We start from the raw sequence: 18,424 nt of genomic DNA, 5'->3' as shown, positions 1-18,424 counted from the left end.
TATTGAGGCCCATGCAATACAGGAATACTTACAAAGGTAGACTAAAAAGGTCCCTCAAAGTTTTCGCTACCTCAACATCAACTCTACGCACCTCACTGCCATATAAGATTTATTAGTTACATATATGGTCAATTTATTTACTACAAAGGAGCCACGACCATACAACAGGAAAGGACAGCCTCTTCAATAAACGGTGTTGGGCAAACTCGATAGCCACACACAAAAGACTGAAACTGAGTCACTATCTTATACTATACACAAAAATTAACTCAAAATGGATTAAAGACTTGAATATAAGACCTGAAACCATAAAACGACTAGGAGAAAACATGGAGGGAAGCTCCTTGACAACAGTTTTGGAGACAGTTTTTTGGATTTGGCAACAAAAGCAAAAATAAACAAATGGGAGCACATCAAACTAAAAAGCTTCTGCACTGCAAAGGAAACCATGAAGAAAATGAAAACGCAACTTACTGAATGAGAGAAGATATTTGCAAATCATGTATCTAATAAGGGGTTAACATCCAAAATATATAAAGAACTCATACAACTCAATAGCAAAAAAACAATCTGATTAAAAAATGGGGAGAACGGGGACCGCCCTCGTGGCTTAGTGGTTAAAGTTCCATGTGCTCTGCTTCAGCAGCCAGGATTCATGGGTTTGGATCCCGGGTGTGAACCTACTCCACTCATCAGCTATGCTATGGAGGTATCCCTCATATAAATTGGAGAAAGACTGGCACAGATGTTATCTTAGGGCTAATCTTCCTCAAGCAAAAAAAGAGGAAGACTGGCAGTGGATGTTAACTCAGGGCAAATCTTCCTCACCAAAAAAAAGCAATGATAATGGGCAGAGGATCTGAATAGATATATTTCCAAAGAAAACATACAGATGGCTAACAGGTACATGAAAAGGTATTCAATATCACTAATCATCATCAGGGAAAAGCAGATCAAAACAACGAGTTATCAGCTCACACCTGTTAAAATGGCTATTATAAAACAGACAAGAAATAACATGTGGGCAAGGATGTGGACAAAGGCAACCCTTGTGCACTGTTCGTGGGAGTGTAAATTGGTGCAGCCACTATGGAAGACAGTATGGAAGTTCCTCAAAAAATTAAAAATAGAACTATCATATGATCCAGGAATTCTACTTCTGAGCATTTATCTGAAGAAAACAAAAACACTAACTTAAAAAGATATACGCAACCCTCATGTTCACTGCAGCATTATTTACAACAGCCAAGATTTCAAAGCAACCTAAGTGTCCACTGATGGATGAATAAAGAAAATGTGGTGTGTATATATATATAATGGACTATTATTCAGCTATAAAAGAAAAAAAAATCATGCTGTTTGCAACAGCCATGGGTAGACCCTGAGGGCATTAAGTGAAATAAGTCAGACAGAGAAAGACAAATACCTTCTGATCTCACTTATATGTGGAATCTTTAAAAAATAAAAAAACAAAAAAACCCCCCAAACTCATCAATACAGAGAATAGATTGGTGGTTGCCAGAGGCAGGGGGTGGGCAGTGGATGAAATAGGTGCAGGTCAAAAGGTACAAATTTCCAGATATAAAATGAGTAAGCCATGGTGATGTAATGTAATAGCATGTTGACTACAGTTATAATACTGTATTATATATTTGTTTGCTAAGAGAGCAGATCTTAAAAGTTCTCATCACAAAGAAAAAATTTGTGGTGATGGATGTCAACTAGACTTCCTGTGGTGACCATTCTGCTACATTCGATAGAAACATCGAATCATTATGTTGTACACCTGAAACTAATATATGTCGATTATACCTCAATTAAAAAGAAAAAGATTAGTGATTTCTGTGGTTCCTTTATGGGGATGGATAGGGGTGCAGGTGGGGAGGCAAGAGCAGGTATGAGGTAGCTAAGTGGGCATGCACAAACACACACACACACACACAATTTGCCAATAAAGTTATGTGTTGATTAGGAAGAAACCCTCTTTAGGATATAATGACTACCTTTGTGACAACTCATTATTAGCACTTCAATTTAAGAGGAGTAGGAAAAGGTAGTGTTTCAGAAACTCTGGACAGAAACTTAGTACCTAGGTGGTTACAAAATCTTGAAGGAGAAGCCCTAAGGACATTGGACGCTTAAGGGATAAAAAAAGAGTTAGGTTTGAAAAATGGAGAACTGTGCCTGGGGTCTTAATCACTTTACAAGCACACTGGCACTGCCTCTGGCACTTACGAGCACAAGAGCATAAATTATTACAACTAGAGCTAGGATTCCAGGATTTGTTTGAAAGCGTGCAAATGTTCTCTAATTATCCAGTTCAGTCTACTCTACTCTTCACTTATTTAAACTCTTTAAATGATATCTTGGCAGGTTCCACCAAGAGCTTTAAGATCTACAGACTATAATTTTTCCCATGAGCTCTCTGGGAATCAAGCAGAAAAAGTGGCTAAAGTTAAACAAGAGAAGAAAAGAAGAAGCTGATGACAGATAATTCAAACATTATAAGCCTAATAATAAAAGTGTTACATCCTTTAGTACTTTTAAAAAAGAAAAACAATTCTTTAAGTCACTGATTGACATCCAAGTAGCTTACTTTCTCTCTCCAGCTAAAATAGCACTTACTACTATTATATCATGAGAGAATTAAATCCTCTCCTCCTCTAGTCACAGATCATATGCTGCTACTTAACTCACTATGCAAAGTAGATTGTGCTAATTCATAATACACCTTACCTTTGGCTAAGCTCCTCCAGGTAGCGACCACTGAGAGACATATTAACTTCTAAGGCTTTAATACGATTATTAAGTCTCATAAATACTGACTCCTTTTGATTTGATCCATGTACAAGATTTCCATTAGCATACCCTAGATCTGTAGAATTTTGTAATTCAGCATAAAAATCTGTAGCTGTCCTCTGTAACCCTCTTAAAAGGGCATCTTCTGGAGACTGTTCTTCCTCTTTTACTTCAGGTACTGAAGAAGAATCTACAACAGGAGTCAAAATTTGCTTTGGTGTGTCAGCTACGCTCATTTTGGCTTCTCCATCTTCACTGTCTGGCACAGTGGCTGTGTTTACAGGTGGCACTATTGTTTCAGTTAGCTTTGTGATAATTTGCATGGAGTTTAAGTCTTCTTTTACAATATTATCCATTACTTCATTAAGTTTATTTGTTTCATAGATCACAGTTGACTTCTCTACAGAACTAAAACTCTCAGACTTCTTTTCTGTTTCATTATCAACTTCAACAGAACTCTCTTGGGTAATCACTTGTGATGGTGTATGTCCTGCCTCATATTTAATAGGCTCAGATAATTCTGTTTTAGATAATGAATTGATTTCCGGAGTAACATCCAAGAGAACAGACTGAGAAAGAGTTTGAGGATGGCTTGGTTCAAGTTCAATTGCATCTACTGTGTGATTAATCAAATCACCTTGGTGCATATCACTTAAGTCACCCAGAACAGTAGTTTCAGTTTCCTTTTCCTTACTTTTACCATCCAATTCTCCACTCGGAGGTTGCAATACTGAAACGTCTACTGATTCTGCAGGCAGTAATAATGGTGGTTGAGCTGACACAAGATAATCTTTTTCTTTACTCACATCAGTTCTGCTGCGTTGCCGATAAAGAGCAATTCTGACTGAACACCACTTATATATGTATTCCGCAAAACTAGAAATACAACAAATTGTGGTCAATTCACTGCAAAATATTTGCGTCTCTGACTCAAACCAGGGTGATGATTCATCCTCCTGTTCACCGCTACCCAAAAGGGTCACTGTAGATGGACTGGCCTCCTCTTCTTCTTCTTGAACTAGTTGTACAATAGGACTCTCTTTGGGAGTATCTGGTGATGATGGCTGTGTGTCATGTACATGTCCTTCAGTGGTTACAAACCTAGAAATACATACGATAATTACAAATCACTTTAATTAGAACTCTAAAGCTAAAATTATGTTTATGGAAAATAAATGTATCATACACAAAATAAAAGGCAGGAAATATAGAAGAAACTCAAATTTTTTTGCATGAATTTTTCCCCTTCAAATCATTTTCATTATAAAAACAAACATTATTCAAAAATGGTAACAGAAAGACCATTTATCAAGTGACCAGCCAGGTGACTCAAATGATCATATTTACCAAATCAACCTTGCTTTTCTTTAATCTCTGTTTAAGAACCATTTGTATGTGAATACTTCTACTTACTGAATGTATCGTGTACCTTTCCTCCCACAAATAGTCACTAAATCTTTTTCAAGCCTCATCACCCATTACATAGAAATTGAGCAACCCAAGGACTATAAAGTCGCAGAGCTAGAACTAGAATCCGGGATTCTTAATACTTATGGACTTTGTGCTTGAATATGCTACTTTTAAAAGGCAGCTAGATTGATCAAAGATAATTTTTCTGTGGATGATTGAGGAATTCCAACGTGGCATTACACACTACACATACACATACACACTCACACACACACACTCACGATTATCTGCTTTAGGGAGAAGAAACATATCCCTCCTCCCCAAAATAATCTTAATATCATCTGGGCTAGTTTTTCATTATTTAAAGCCAAATACTTAACCACTTTAGTGAAGATCTTGACTAATAAACTTACAGTGCCACTAACTCAATCCCATCTTTGGGCTCCAGAGTATGTGTGTAGGGTACGGAACAGTGGGGAATAGAGCTAGTGGGAATAGTGCTATAATTATGTCTGTGGTTCCCTCCAAGAGAAAGAAAATGAATTTCTGGGTGTGGCCCTTACAGCACAAAAGGTACAACCTGGAAAAATAATTTGAAAACTAAAAAGAAACATCTTCATATAAAAATTTTCCTACTCTGAAAAATTACTAAGAATGCCAGGAAATGTCTTCAAATAAAGACTAATATCACAATAGCAAAGGTAGGAATAAACTAGACAATATCTAAAAGCTGGACTTTCATTTTGTTGACAGGAATAGTAAATAGACCAAACTAAAACATAATTAAGCTACGTTTCTCCAAAGACAATACAGATATATACACAGGATCTCTAATAACATTTCTTACGTACTCAGGTGGTATGTAAGGTGGTATGTAAGAAAGGTGCTTATTATCTACTAGATAACTATGACAGTAGAAGGAACAATGTCTGAAGAAGGGGAGGGAGAAAAACCAAATTGAACTAATTTGGTAAAAATTAAGTTATATAACATCTATGTACAACCTAATTGGAGCCATACTTAAAAAAACACACATCAAACTTGGGAAAAGAAAGTCAGTCATCTTTTCCTAACTTCATCAGTGACACTCTACCATGGATTCTTTTATTTTCATTTATTTTCTTTAAAGGATTGCCATATAATCATCAAAAAGAATTTAAGACAAACATACATGAAGAAACATTAAGTAAAAACATAAACAATTATGTAAAAGTATCTACTAAAAACCAAACTCTAACATAGAAAAGTAAAAACTGCTACATTAGCCTGATGTGTTATCTTTCAACAAATATTCATACATATATATATATATATACATATATGTGCTGTGTATATGTATGTGTGTGTGTGTGTATATATATATAGGTAAAATTAGTTTCATTTAGTTTTGAAAAGTAAGACATACTATGTGTTAACTGAGGAAGCATTCAAAACCGGGACTAGCAATCACAGCTCCACATAATCAAAAACACCAAGAATGACTCTCCCAACTAGATTTCTTAGGACCTTCTAAGAATGACACATAATGCTACATAATCTCTCTAACCACCCAATAAATGCCTTTAGACACTTTCAGGATTAACATCAGAGAATACAAATTTGTCACTGTGCCCATCAAAGCACAAAAAGCTCATTTTTCAATTAGTATGGTACTTACGAATTACAGCTCAAAGATGTACTCCACATTGCAGATTTCAGTACATATTACCTTGCACTAACTGTGTCATGTTCAAATATCTTATCCTCTTGAATAGAGCACCTCTGAGAGAAGGGCTTTCAAAGTTTTACAGGGCTATATCTAATGAAACATACACAAACTAAATTTACAATAACTAAACCCAATTACCCAAATCATTATGAGCTTATCTATTATAAATTAGAAGTAGAGGTGCCAAAAAAACCTTACATCATCTCTGGTAAAGAACAAAAGATGAGGATATTTTAGACACTACCTACCATACACACATCCCTGCCCAAAGTGCCCCGCTGCAACCTAGGGAAAGACCTATATCGTTCAATTTGAGAAACTGAGCACTGTACGAGTTTGCTGTGTGACCAACACATTATATACGGATCACTGTTCTAGCTATTTCAGGTACCCTTTAGAGCTTTTCTAGGCATAGCAAAGATACTTAACCAATGTTTTTAAATTTGAACTTAATAAAAACAGGCCTTTAAAATTTGTCCTCAAACCTAGACCTGTAGAGTTAGGTCAATTATTTGCAATAAGGAAAAGATTCAACGTCATGAATAATAAAAGTAGTACATAATATCAAAACAACAAAGATTTGATCTGCAGTGAAGTATATTCCTAGTACCCAAAAAGCAACTCAAAGATACTTTAAGTAGCTGTGGAATGTCTGCCCTATGACTCAGAGCTTTCTATAGATAATCATTTCACATGCAAATCACAAGTATCTTTTTATGTAGTCATATACTTAGTTCTCCACTTTAATAGAACTCTAATATCACAATATGACTTACTCAGGTGATGGAACAGGAGTTGGAACAGGAGCTGATTCAGGCATTTTAGGTGGAGTTGTGGCAGTGGCATTCTCAGATATACTTTTATTTCCTATTTTAAGAAAGATGCCCATGTTGAGTTTAATTTTAAAAAGCTATATCATGAAAATATTTTACTATAACAAATGAAAAGATCTTTAGTTTCTCAGGGGAGAAGGAAAAACTCGAAGAGGTTTGCTACTGCAGACTTTGGTTTTTTCCATCAAAGTTCTTTAAGAAAGAAACGATCGTACCAGGTCACAACTACTAGTACTGCATACTTTCTCAGCTTCTCAGATAATTAAAGCAAGTCAGGTGACTACGAATTCTGTGTAATCTTATATGATTAATGTCTTGTAGACACCTGAGAGAGTTACTAAAGAGAATGAGAAGAAATAAATGGGTCATTTTAAGTTGGCACTTAGAATTAAGTATTTTTTTAAAAACAAAAAAGGCAATATTGTTTCTCTTTGTTAATAATATTATTTGGCATTCTGTAAGGAAAAATTGTTTTCTATATCGAGTAGCTATTTGATACATAAAAGAAAAGGTTACGTGAAGTATCATTAGGGCATCAAAAACCTCAGGAAAGAGATAAGGGATAAAATCATTACTTCTACACAGCAAGGAAGAGTCAAAAAACAAATTCATGAATTTTAGACAGACAGGATCCTATTATAAAAGAGAACTTGTGAAATTCAAACAATGAATTAACAGAAGATTAGAAAGTTCCTCTGGATCATTCCTATATTCCTAAATGAAAAATCATATTACTTGGCTTATTAATTAATTTTCCTAACTAGAAAGACCCCCAGAGTATGCGATATTTAAAAGACCCATAAAATGATTAGGTACCTTCCATCAGGTCTTCAGTTTTTGCTCCCAGAATATTAGCGGCAATATTCACCATATTTAGAATGGCATCTAAAACAAAATTCAATCAGAAAAAATACCAATACTCCTAAATATTCTCATATAACTTAATATCAGATAGTCGAAAAACCACTGATAAAGGTCTTTGAATTTTTTTGGACTAATTACCTTTTTATTTATTTTACTATGTAAGTCCAATATAGGACACAAATTTTAGCCAAAAAGTATAAAGCATAAGTCTCAATTTTTATATTCAGAAGGAACTTAAAATTTAAATATACTTTTTTTGTAAAGCTTCCCCAAACATTTTATCAAAACACTATCTTCAGCATATTACAAAATTCAAGTATAATTCAACGCATCGCCTATACTGAGACCAGAAAGAAATGTGACAACCAAAATTTATATTTTACAGAAAGTCTGTTTTTCTTTAAAAAAGGTTCTACAGTTTAGGGGTCAGCCTGGAGGCACAGTGGTTAAGTTTGCACGTTCTGCTTCAGCAGCCCAGGGTTCGCCGATTTGGATCGCAGATGTGAACCTACGCACCGCTTGTCAAGCCATGCTGTGGCAGGCATCCCACATATAAAGTAAAGGAAGATGGGCCTGGATGTTAGCTCAGGGCTAGTCTTCCTCAGCAAAGAGGAGGACTGGTGGCAGATGATAGCTCAGGGCTAATCTTCCTCAAAAAAAAAAAAAGGTTCTACAGTTTAAAACAAAACAAAAAAGCTGGAAGAAACAAAAGCTTTTCCTAAACAGGTGATGATAATGGGCAAAACTAAACAAAATGAGGAGATTATTATCCAAAGGACAGCAGAAAGATTTTGTTATTTTTAACTATGAACATGTAATATCTACTGGTAATATGGTTAAATCCCAAATTGATACTGAATAGAATCAAATTTCTTCGATGACTTTTAACAATGTTTTATGGATAATAAATCACACAAATTCTTCTGTGAATTGGGTGGGTATGGGCATGAGCAGATTAACTAAAAGTCAAAGTCATAAAATTCTAAGTGTTGTAGGTAGAGCAATCTGCAAACTTTCTAACTATGCCTCTCCTTCCAAAGAGTATATTTGGAAGATGAATAAAGTGGTACAAACCTTAGTATCTACTTAAATAGCTAAAGGTACATGAGGACCACAAAACAGCAGAACTCCAGGAAAGGCTGGTGTTGGGAACAGGAAGCTTCTTGATGTAATTTCAAGGAAAATTAACTTCCAATCCCAATCTAATCTCTGAAATTCCACCAGAAGCAAATTCATCAGTCTCAGATATTTCTCCTATTAAAATACTAAAATCTGGCTGGGGATAAATAGTAAGCCACATCAATTATTTCCATCTTAGTCTCCTTTCCTAAAAGGGATCCATAGGGTTTTCATCACACTTTCAATAAAAAACAACAAATGTGACTCAGCCATAAAAAAAGACAAAATGATCCCATTCGCAACCACATGGATGAACCTTGAGGGCATCATGTTAGGCGAAATAAGCCAAACAGAGAAAGACAAACACCATATGACTTCACTCATATGTGGAATGTAAACAAAGTTACGGGCAAAAAGAATAAATTAGTGGTTACCGGGGGAAGGGGGGTGGAGGGTGGGCACAAGTGGTGAAGGGGCATACTTATATGGTATATGATAAACAATAATGTACAACTGAAATCTCACTATGTTATAAGATATTATGACCACCATAAAAAACACACACACACACAACAGATGTGAAAAGTAGGAAAGGATCTAAGGGGACACAAGCTAACACATCAAGAAGGTTGGGAACAACCCAAGCACTGTCACCTGGAGCTGACCCTGTAAATACAAGCTTTACAGTAGGAGAAAGTAGTAGGAGATTTTACACTGCTTTAAAAGTGGTAACTAGTAGACAGTTATTAATTACAATCTTTACATAATTATGATTCTATAATTTGAAAGACAACAAAGCAGTGGTACCTTGTTTCCAATCATTAGTATAACACACAAAAGCTTTATATTGCTTTTTAAATGTCTAGGATTATAGGTCAACCTTGCCCTTTGACCTGGCAAATTGATAAACAGAGAAGTGGCCTTGGCTCTTAGGCTAAAGAGATGCCTCAGCATGAGATAAAAACAAGAATGGAAACTCCGTATTCCCTCACAAACCAAGATAAAGTAGCAATGGAAACTCTGTTATTCCCTCATAACCCCGCTTTTAATGCCAACCAACACAGCAATGGTAGGATGTGATCTTCTACTTAGCCCGCAGGCGAAAGTTTGGTCAAAGCTGACTGCTTCACAGATCCCAAATTTTGGAGTCAAGTCTATACTCTCAGATTTCAAATTTTTTGGCATTTATTATCAAAGAACTCAAGAAAAGAACATATCTATTAATCTGAGTAAAGAAAGTAGCTTTAGAGTATTACTTTTTAACCTAAATTTTAATACTAGCACCTATAATAAGGAAGATTTACACTATTCATCATTTTAAAATATTATTTATTATCACCATTTCAGGGGGCCACTTAGTAAAAAAAAGCAAAATTCGGCAAATTTCTACTTCTCAGCCTATCTAACCTATAAGAAATAATTTTGCCAAGTTCACAGAACACTGCCAAATGTAGTCTAATTTTTCGTCTTTTGAGAGAAAGCAGCTTTTTGAATATTCTATTCTTACCATTCTCAATTTGCATCTAAACATATGACAGCTTGTCATGATAATCTGCCCACTAATAAGCATTCCAAATAGGTTAAGGTAATAATCTGGAATATAGTGCCAAACTAGATACCTGTCCCTAATTTCTCCTGGATTAGCCAACATCTTTATCTTTGAGTTGGGCAACTATTCATTCCACCTCATTCCTTCAGGAATGAATCCTCCTAGGGACCAAATATCAACATGCTATACTCAGTCTCCAGCACACCAATGGGTCTTTCTGAAACAGAAAATGAACCACCTATGCTACAACATAACAAGACAAAGCAACAGAAAAACTACTTCCTCCCATGTGTATTCAGCTACCTCTGCAACATGTCCACCTTCATTCTCTCTTCTTTCTAGGACCTTAAAATACATACATTCATAAGGAATACTTTGACTTAAAAGAAAACAAAAGTATATTTTCTTGTTACATGTCTTAAACATATACACAGAATCCTGGTGTTTAGTAGATCTGACAATTCTAACAAAATGCAGACCATATTTAAGAGTAAAGGTAGACTTCCAAGAATATCAAAGTAGAGCGTGATCTGGAAAATCCACACGACAAAGCACAAGGAAAGCAGTCATATGAAGAATTCTTGCTGATGTAAAATATTTAAATGTTCTGGTTAAAGAACGTAACAAAAGAATCAGGCAGAAGCATTGCCAAAACTGGCATACACACAAAGCCAAGAATGCTGCTCTCTCCAAGACAGTTTCTCCCTTTTGGCAGTTAAGTAAATTATATAATATCAAGAATGTCTACATCTACAGTATGCATGCTTCAAGACAACCAAGTCCCATCAGAAGCAACCTACTCTGATAACATGCATTTCCCATAACCACTAACTGCTCAACAGCAAAAGGAAAAAGGAGTGTCATTAGGATTAAAGCCACAGAACTCTGTTTGGGAGACACCAGGTAAATATTAAAAGCAAAGTAAACATTGGTCCAAAACTGACCAATTTCAAACTAATTTAGAAAGTGGTGATGATTGCAGTTAAACTGGGACATTCAAGTGCCAGAGACTAGCTATCTGGCTTGATTCCACTCTGTCATGTACTCCTACGGTTACACTACCTTGGAGACAGTAGCAAGGTCGGGCTTAAAAACAGTCCCAGACCCTTCAGAGAAAACTAACAGGATCCAGGTATAGAAAGCTGCAGTGTTAGGTCATGCCTATAGGCTTTATGACAGCAAAGTCATATCACTCAGCTCCTACAGCCTCTCTTGCTCTAAAACTTCAAGAGATGGAGATCTTTTTAAACTGCATCTTCCACGCTAGGGTCAGTAGACATCCTCCCAACCCATCTTGTCTCACTGTATAAATTCTTGCAAGACCTAGAACACTGGAAGGTAAATGACTGCCTTTCCAGAGATCCATAGAAGAGATTTTTAGTTAACAAGAAACACACCATCAAGGAGAAAGAGCCAAAAGGTAGACTCTAAAGAAGATTCTATGTCTAATTAATTAAAACAATAGCTTGGTCAAAGACGTGACTACAAATAGGGAAATGTCCTCTGCTGAAATATAGCTAGGTTTTACTGGTGTCTAGGAGTTAATCCCAAAAGAAAAGAGAAAAAGAAACCAAGAATATCAATAGCGTTTTCCTTTACTATGGTAAGGCATTACTTCCCTAAGGTGCCCCCACCCTTCCAGTAACCACAAGAAGCTAGAGATCTTTTAGTCTGGGACTATTTTCTGGCCCCATAAAATAAAGATGCTCCCTCACTGCTAATTCAGCATCACTGAGCTATGATGACTATTACGTAACAGAATTTTCTAATACAAATTTAAGGACACCAACAATAACATAAATATCCAGATAAATAAAATAGCACCATTTTTCACTCCTAAAAAGCTACATCCTACAGCAGTGAATGACACATCTATTTTTAATGCCATCACAAACTAGATAGCTAAGGACCCTATTAAAAGTAATCAGTAATAGGGGCTGGCCCGGTGGTATAGTGGTTAAGTTCCCGCACTCCACTCTGGCAGCCCAGGGCTTGCAGGTTTGGATCTGGGTGAGGACCTACACATTGCTCATCAAGCGATGCTGCAGCTGTCCAACATACAAAATAGAGGAAGAACGGCACAGATGTTAGCTCAGGGACAATCTTCCTCAAGCAAAAAGAGCAAGACTGGCAAGAGATGTTAGCCCAGGGACAATATTCCTCACCCAAAATAAAATAAAATAGAATAAAAAGTAGTCACTAATAACTAAAAAGGTGACTAGCAATAGAGTAAAATAAAACACTGAGCTAATATGTAACAAAATTAAATAACAAAAAAAGGATTTTCTTTTTAACACTCTTCTTCCTGTTCCTTAAAAAGTCTACCTAAGTCTATAGCCTTTCATGGAGGGGAAGAGGAGAAGGAGAAAGGAAAGGGGAAAAAGAAGTGACTCTTAACTCCATATACCATAGCTCAGGTATATAAACCTAAGCACTACTGGTTGAGTATCTGCAAGAGACAATGTGCACAGTGAGACTGGGATTCAAGCAGTTCAACTCACTAAGTCAACAAGGGAAATGCACAAGCAGCTAATCTTCAATTTTACTAAAATTTACTTATATTAAATACAATTTAAAAAGAAAACTTCTTCTAATAAGTTTTATATTCTTCAGGAATAACCAAAAATAACAAACATTAAATATACCTACCCACATTCCAACTGTAATAATATAAAGTACCAGTTGGTAATGGTCTTTCCCGGAATCTCCTTAGCTAGCCGACCACTAGGTTCGGATACCAGGTTGGAATGACAAGAAACTAAACCACTAGTATCTTAGTCATTGTATCTTTAGTTTACAAGGAGTATATTATTATTACTATCATTGTTATTGATTGGGAGTCATTATTATTATAGACAAGAACAGCTGTTATATTTTGTAATTAAACAGGGACCAAATATCCATAGATTAAAGAATCCTCATTTTCTAGGATTTCACTGATACATAGCACCTCTGAAACTACCGTCCAAATTCCTTTCCCATCCAGTATGATTACCCAGATGCTCCCATTCACATGGTCTAGGACCTCTTTAATAATTCTTTCCCTAAGTAAATTCACAGCCTTTCTTCACTCTACGGAATTTGCCAAAAAATATGAGCATCTAATTATAGTAGAAGAACCAACTTATGCCTTTTTTTCCTCTCCTCATTCTTTTCATCTACTCTTCTATTTTATTTCCACAGAAATTCTTTTGAAAAGCCACTATCTTTGATTTCAACTCAAGTTCAACACTGGGAGTAGGAGCCTCCTAAACTATACCACAACAAAATGTCCACATATGTCAGGAAAAAAAGTTAAATACTTAATTGTTACTAGGAAAACCCCAATATACTCACTTGTAGCAGAACCAAGAAGATTTTTTGAGGATTTATCCTCCCCATTATTATAATCCAGTGGATAATCTGTTTAAAGAGAAAATGAAGGTAGTGATGCTGAGAAATATCTCCAATAATATATTTAAAAGCTCCAATTATGTCCTGTCAAAGTTAGCTGATGTTTGGGGCCAGCCCCACAGTGTAGTGGTTAAGTTCGGCACATTCCACTTTGGCAGCCTAGATTCACGGGTTCAGATCCTGGGCATGGAACTATACCACTTGTCAGCCATGCTGTGGTGGTAGCCCACATATAAAGTGGAGGAACACTGGCATAGATGTTAACTAAAGGCTAATCTTCCTCAAGCAAAAGAAAAACAAGGAAGACTGGCAATGGATGTTAGCTCAGGGCTAATCTTCCTCAGCAGAAAGAAAAACAAAGTTAGCTAATGTTTAAGACAAATTTTGTAATAAATATTCACTATAAATCTAAAATATGTTCACATTAAGAAAATGAGATTTCGAAGCCATTTATCAAACAGATGTAAACCAAGGAAAATAATTCTGCTGCTTACCAAAATTTTAATCCCTTTTATAAGATTTTTATTCAAACTTTCAATGTAATTTACCAACCCCTAGTAAATATCTTCATTTCACTTATGGGAAATCTAGGGAAGGGAAAATTTAGATTGTCTAGATCATGATTTAAGATATTTTAAAACAAGGACTTGATAAGTAGAAATGGAGGGTGCCATAAAACCTTCTCCTATCCCCTCAACCTCACAAGAGTTTCTCAAAGGCTCAGGCCTCGATGTGCTTGCTCTTGGGCTCAAGACAAATCAAAGGAATTAATGCTCAATTCTACTATTTCAGTTACCTTATGAGTTTAATAGGTTTTCAGGCCTGGCATAGGGATACAATCATAATTTATAGCACTGATACTATGGAAGGAAGTTCCAGTTACAAATAACTGATTGATAAGCTTGGAAAACAACTCAATTTACAAAGCAGAAAATCATTTTAGAAAACAGGTTTAAGAAAAACTTAGTCATTAGGGTTAAAAACAATGAAAAACTGGGGCCGGCCTCATGGCCGAGTGGTTAAGTTCACACGCTCTGCTTCGGTGGCCCAGGGTTTTGCGAATTCAGACCCTGGGTGCGGACCTAGCACCACACATCAGGCCATGCTAAGGCGGTATCCCACATGCCACAACTAGAAGGACCCACAACTAAAATAAACAACTATGAACTGGGGGGTTTTGGGGAGAAGAAAGAAAAATAAATAAATAATTTATTTAAAAAGAAAAAGAAGAAACCAAAGTCTAAAGACAATCATCATAATGATTTTTTAAAGGCACCTATACTTACCCATTATTATTCAACTTAAAAAAGCAAAAATACATACATAGTAGTTACCTGTTTGAAAGCCACTTACCATAGTCCTCATCAAATAGTTCTTGGCGTTCTGACTGATACTGGGAATCAGCAATCTCTTCATATTCTTCCACCATGCTAGTGCCAAATACCCTATTAACAACAATTTTATTAAAGACTTTCAAAACAAAACAGAGTTCCTACGACTCACCTCTTCACAATAAATGACAAAATACAGTAACTTTGGTCATATTTTGAGGGCCATTAGCTTTTCGACTCCAAAATAATGACTGCTCCTTACACTGAAGTCATACACTTTTCCATTAAAATGTAAAATTAATCTATTTAAGGCATTTAAAAACATAATGACCAAGTACTGATTTCAGTTAAAATGTTTACATATATTATCATGACAGCAAAATAGCAAGCAAACTAAACCAAACACATAAAATGATGATTATTTTTTCTCAGAGGAAATTTTGGCATTTTTCTAAAATGTATTCAAGAGCAAGAAAGGCTTAACAGCTTACATTTCTATGGTATACATAAATTTCATATAATGGAAAATTATTTCTTCACTTTAAACAAACTGGGATTTTTGTGTATCACTTTTTTTAAACCCACTCAGTAGATGTATTTTGTTCTATATTACCTTATAAGACTTAATGGACAAAAGTGCTCTGATCCAAAATGTGATATCAACTCCACCTAAAGAATAAAATGACATGAAATGGGAAGCCAGCACCATGCATGTGAGATTATCTAACAATATATTCAGTTTTTTTCATTACAACATTTATAAAAATAAAGTCCTATTTCCCCCAAAATCAATACTTGTAAAGTTCTGCTTTTTTGCCATGCAGTAACATGCCACGCCCTGTTATTTAATATTGCAAAAGAGAAGGTTGCTAACCTTTATGTACTTGATGAACATCTGAAGCAAGAGAAAGGAAAAGAAAAAGAAATCAGTTCCAAAGTCTGGATAACATGCCATAAGCAACATTTAATATTCGTAAATCATATTGCATAATTAGAGAAAGCAATGTACTGTGATGGATAACATTGTAGTACTCTTAATTCTTTGCAGACATCAAAGCAATGATTTAATTTTTACCATCACAACTAAAAAGTATAGTCTAATTGTAATAAAATAACTTTTTGGTTAAGTTAAATAACCTAAAACTCAATTGCTGCTGTTTTGTTTATCTGTTAGATAAGAAAGCATTCTAAAAGTAATTAATAAACAGTATCTAGAGACAACTTGCGCATTATATAACTTTAAATATTATTGAGATGTATCACGTTTATATCTATATATGAATTTATATATTGATATATGTGGATATACCCATGTACATACATACTGATGAAAAGATTAGCTAGCATAATATAAAATGGTATTTATTCTTGTATAACATTGTATACAAATTGTTTTAGGGAAAGCATGAGTTTTTGGTATGCTATGTTATTTCAAGTATAACTCAGAGAACTAGAAGCCGGATATTAATCCACTTTTAAAATACAAACTATTAAAAAGTAGTTTGTAGATTTGGGTTTAGTTCTTTTGGGGACAAGGAATACCCAGGTCAACCTGTATAACATTTATTACTATAACATAAGAATCAGAAGTAATTAGTTTTTGCTTTTAGACTTAATCCTACCAAAAAGGGCTTTTTAGAAAATTAATTGTCAAAATGCTCTAGTCTCTCACCATAAAAGGGAAAAGGTACAGAGGTTTATATGGCATTTTTTTATGCCACCAATAAAATGTTCTTCCATTATTAACAAAGTGGATGCTATAAAGAATGATCCTTGAAACTATTTTGTAACATGTGAGTTGTCTTATTTGTAAAATTAAATGCAATTGTATCACCTGCCAAATAATTTTTAACAATTGTTTCCTATAACTATCCTATATAAAAAGGTTATTAAAACAATTGTTTCAGGGGTCACTTTGAAAGGAACTAAAAATGTACCTTCATTTTTCTGAACATCGTTGAATCATTAACTGAGAATATCAATTGCATTTTAAAAATAGAATTTAGCATGTTTATACTGAGACTAGGAATACTACAAGTTTACCCATTCATAGAAGCCAATTTAACACATGCTTAAAAAAGACACAGACAGTAAAATCCCAGAAGACAACTAGATAAGTTGTAAGTTCTCACATGTGAAGAAGACAAGACAGAAGTTAGAGCTGCTGTCATTCCAAAGTTCATATTATTAATGCAGCAGTACTTTAAGCTGTGGCTATTATTTTAAAGAAAAAAAGGAGGGGAGGAGAGGAATAGGAAATTCCCATATTTTGTCTAAATCCAATTCAAGAGTAACAATTCTACTTGATTTATCGGTGGAGGAAGCAGCAGAAACACTGAAAATAAACGTCTAAAAGTTTACTTTATTTGAAATTGGTATTTTTTGAATTGAATATACAAAGAAATGGCAAAATCTATAATAATGACAAATAATTGGACACTAAGATTGAAATGATCTTAGAATCAGGTTCTAATCAATACGTTAAGAAATCAGACTTACTTCAAAGACTTCAGTGACTAACAATGATTTGGGTTTTGAAATAGAGAGAAATATAACATTATGAACATTTTATATAAAGACTCAAAAAATTAAGAGTTATAATGTGGAATTTCATCAGAGCCACAAATATCAAAAAACTGGCCTCGGTTTCTAGTTAAGCAGAAGGGAATGTACTGATATTTATAATATTAATAAATAATAATTTGCCTCATAAAATAATATATCCAAGCAAGAATTGTTTTACTAAATTGTATACTGCAGTAAATTTCCTCTTAATTTTTCTGATTTCTGAACAGGTATGGTGAGGTATAAAGGATGAATAACACGATAACACGTGTATTTTCATTACAGAAGACAGTCCTGTATTTATTAACATTACCTTCACATATTTTGCATACATCTGCTCATCTAAAGGGAAACTCTGGACATTCCTCTCATCTCTCCCATGAAAAGTACCCAGCTTAATCCACTTATTTGTAGGGTATCTAGAAAACATAAAATATATTCTTTTAAAAAAATCATAAAACATATATTGAGAGGTTCCATCTCATGTGCAAAATATATCCAGTGTATCTTTTTTTCTTCTCCAGGTGAACACACTGCCATAACATAGTTTAAATCTGAGTTAAACATTGAGTTGAAGAAATACATTTTCTTTTCCAAATAAAACTAACAGGTTTCTCTTTGCAAGGAAAGAATATCTTGAAAAAATCACACCATTGTCAAATGCAACGGAAAACAGGAGAAGACAAAAGTTGGAGCAAGATGGCTTCCTGGGGTTTGAGAGGGCTTCCTAGCAAACTGGAGGGTTTAAGACAGAAAGTAGCAAGAGATTGTTTTGGAAGAAGAAGGTACTACTCTTCACGTACTGACAAGTGTCTGATGATAGAAAGTACAAATAAAACTACCGGTGGAAAGG

General features: G+C 34.9%; 1 protein-coding gene across 4 annotated transcripts in view; it reads right to left on the bottom strand.

Annotated features, from left to right (window-relative positions):
- The window catches only part of SUCO (SUN domain containing ossification factor), an 85,301-nt gene that overhangs the window by 19,150 nt on the left and 47,727 nt on the right, over window positions 1–18,424 (bottom strand). For 2 of the 4 annotated variants that reach the window (XM_070591062.1, XM_070591064.1), the window contains 8 exons: window positions 17,885–17,990; window positions 15,881–15,901; window positions 15,620–15,675; window positions 15,029–15,120; window positions 13,619–13,684; window positions 7,567–7,635; window positions 6,694–6,784; window positions 2,737–3,900 (listed from right to left, as the gene is read on the bottom strand). In XM_070591062.1, coding sequence (XP_070447163.1) covers window positions 2,737–3,900; window positions 6,694–6,784; window positions 7,567–7,635; window positions 13,619–13,684; window positions 15,029–15,120; window positions 15,620–15,675; window positions 15,881–15,901; window positions 17,885–17,990 — 1,665 coding nt within the window. The remainder of the gene's footprint in view (window positions 1–2,736; window positions 3,901–6,693; window positions 6,785–7,566; window positions 7,636–13,618; window positions 13,685–15,028; window positions 15,121–15,619; window positions 15,676–15,880; window positions 15,902–17,884; window positions 17,991–18,424) is intronic. The other 2 variants (XM_070591063.1, XM_070591065.1) reach the window with 1 other exon arrangement.

The sequence above is a fragment of the Equus przewalskii genome, chromosome 23 (genome assembly GCF_037783145.1).
Source record: "Equus przewalskii isolate Varuska chromosome 23, EquPr2, whole genome shotgun sequence".
Lineage (NCBI taxonomy): Eukaryota > Metazoa > Chordata > Mammalia > Perissodactyla > Equidae > Equus > Equus przewalskii.
Note: the sequence above shows the minus strand (reverse complement) of the source record. Positions and strands in the feature narration are given on the sequence as shown.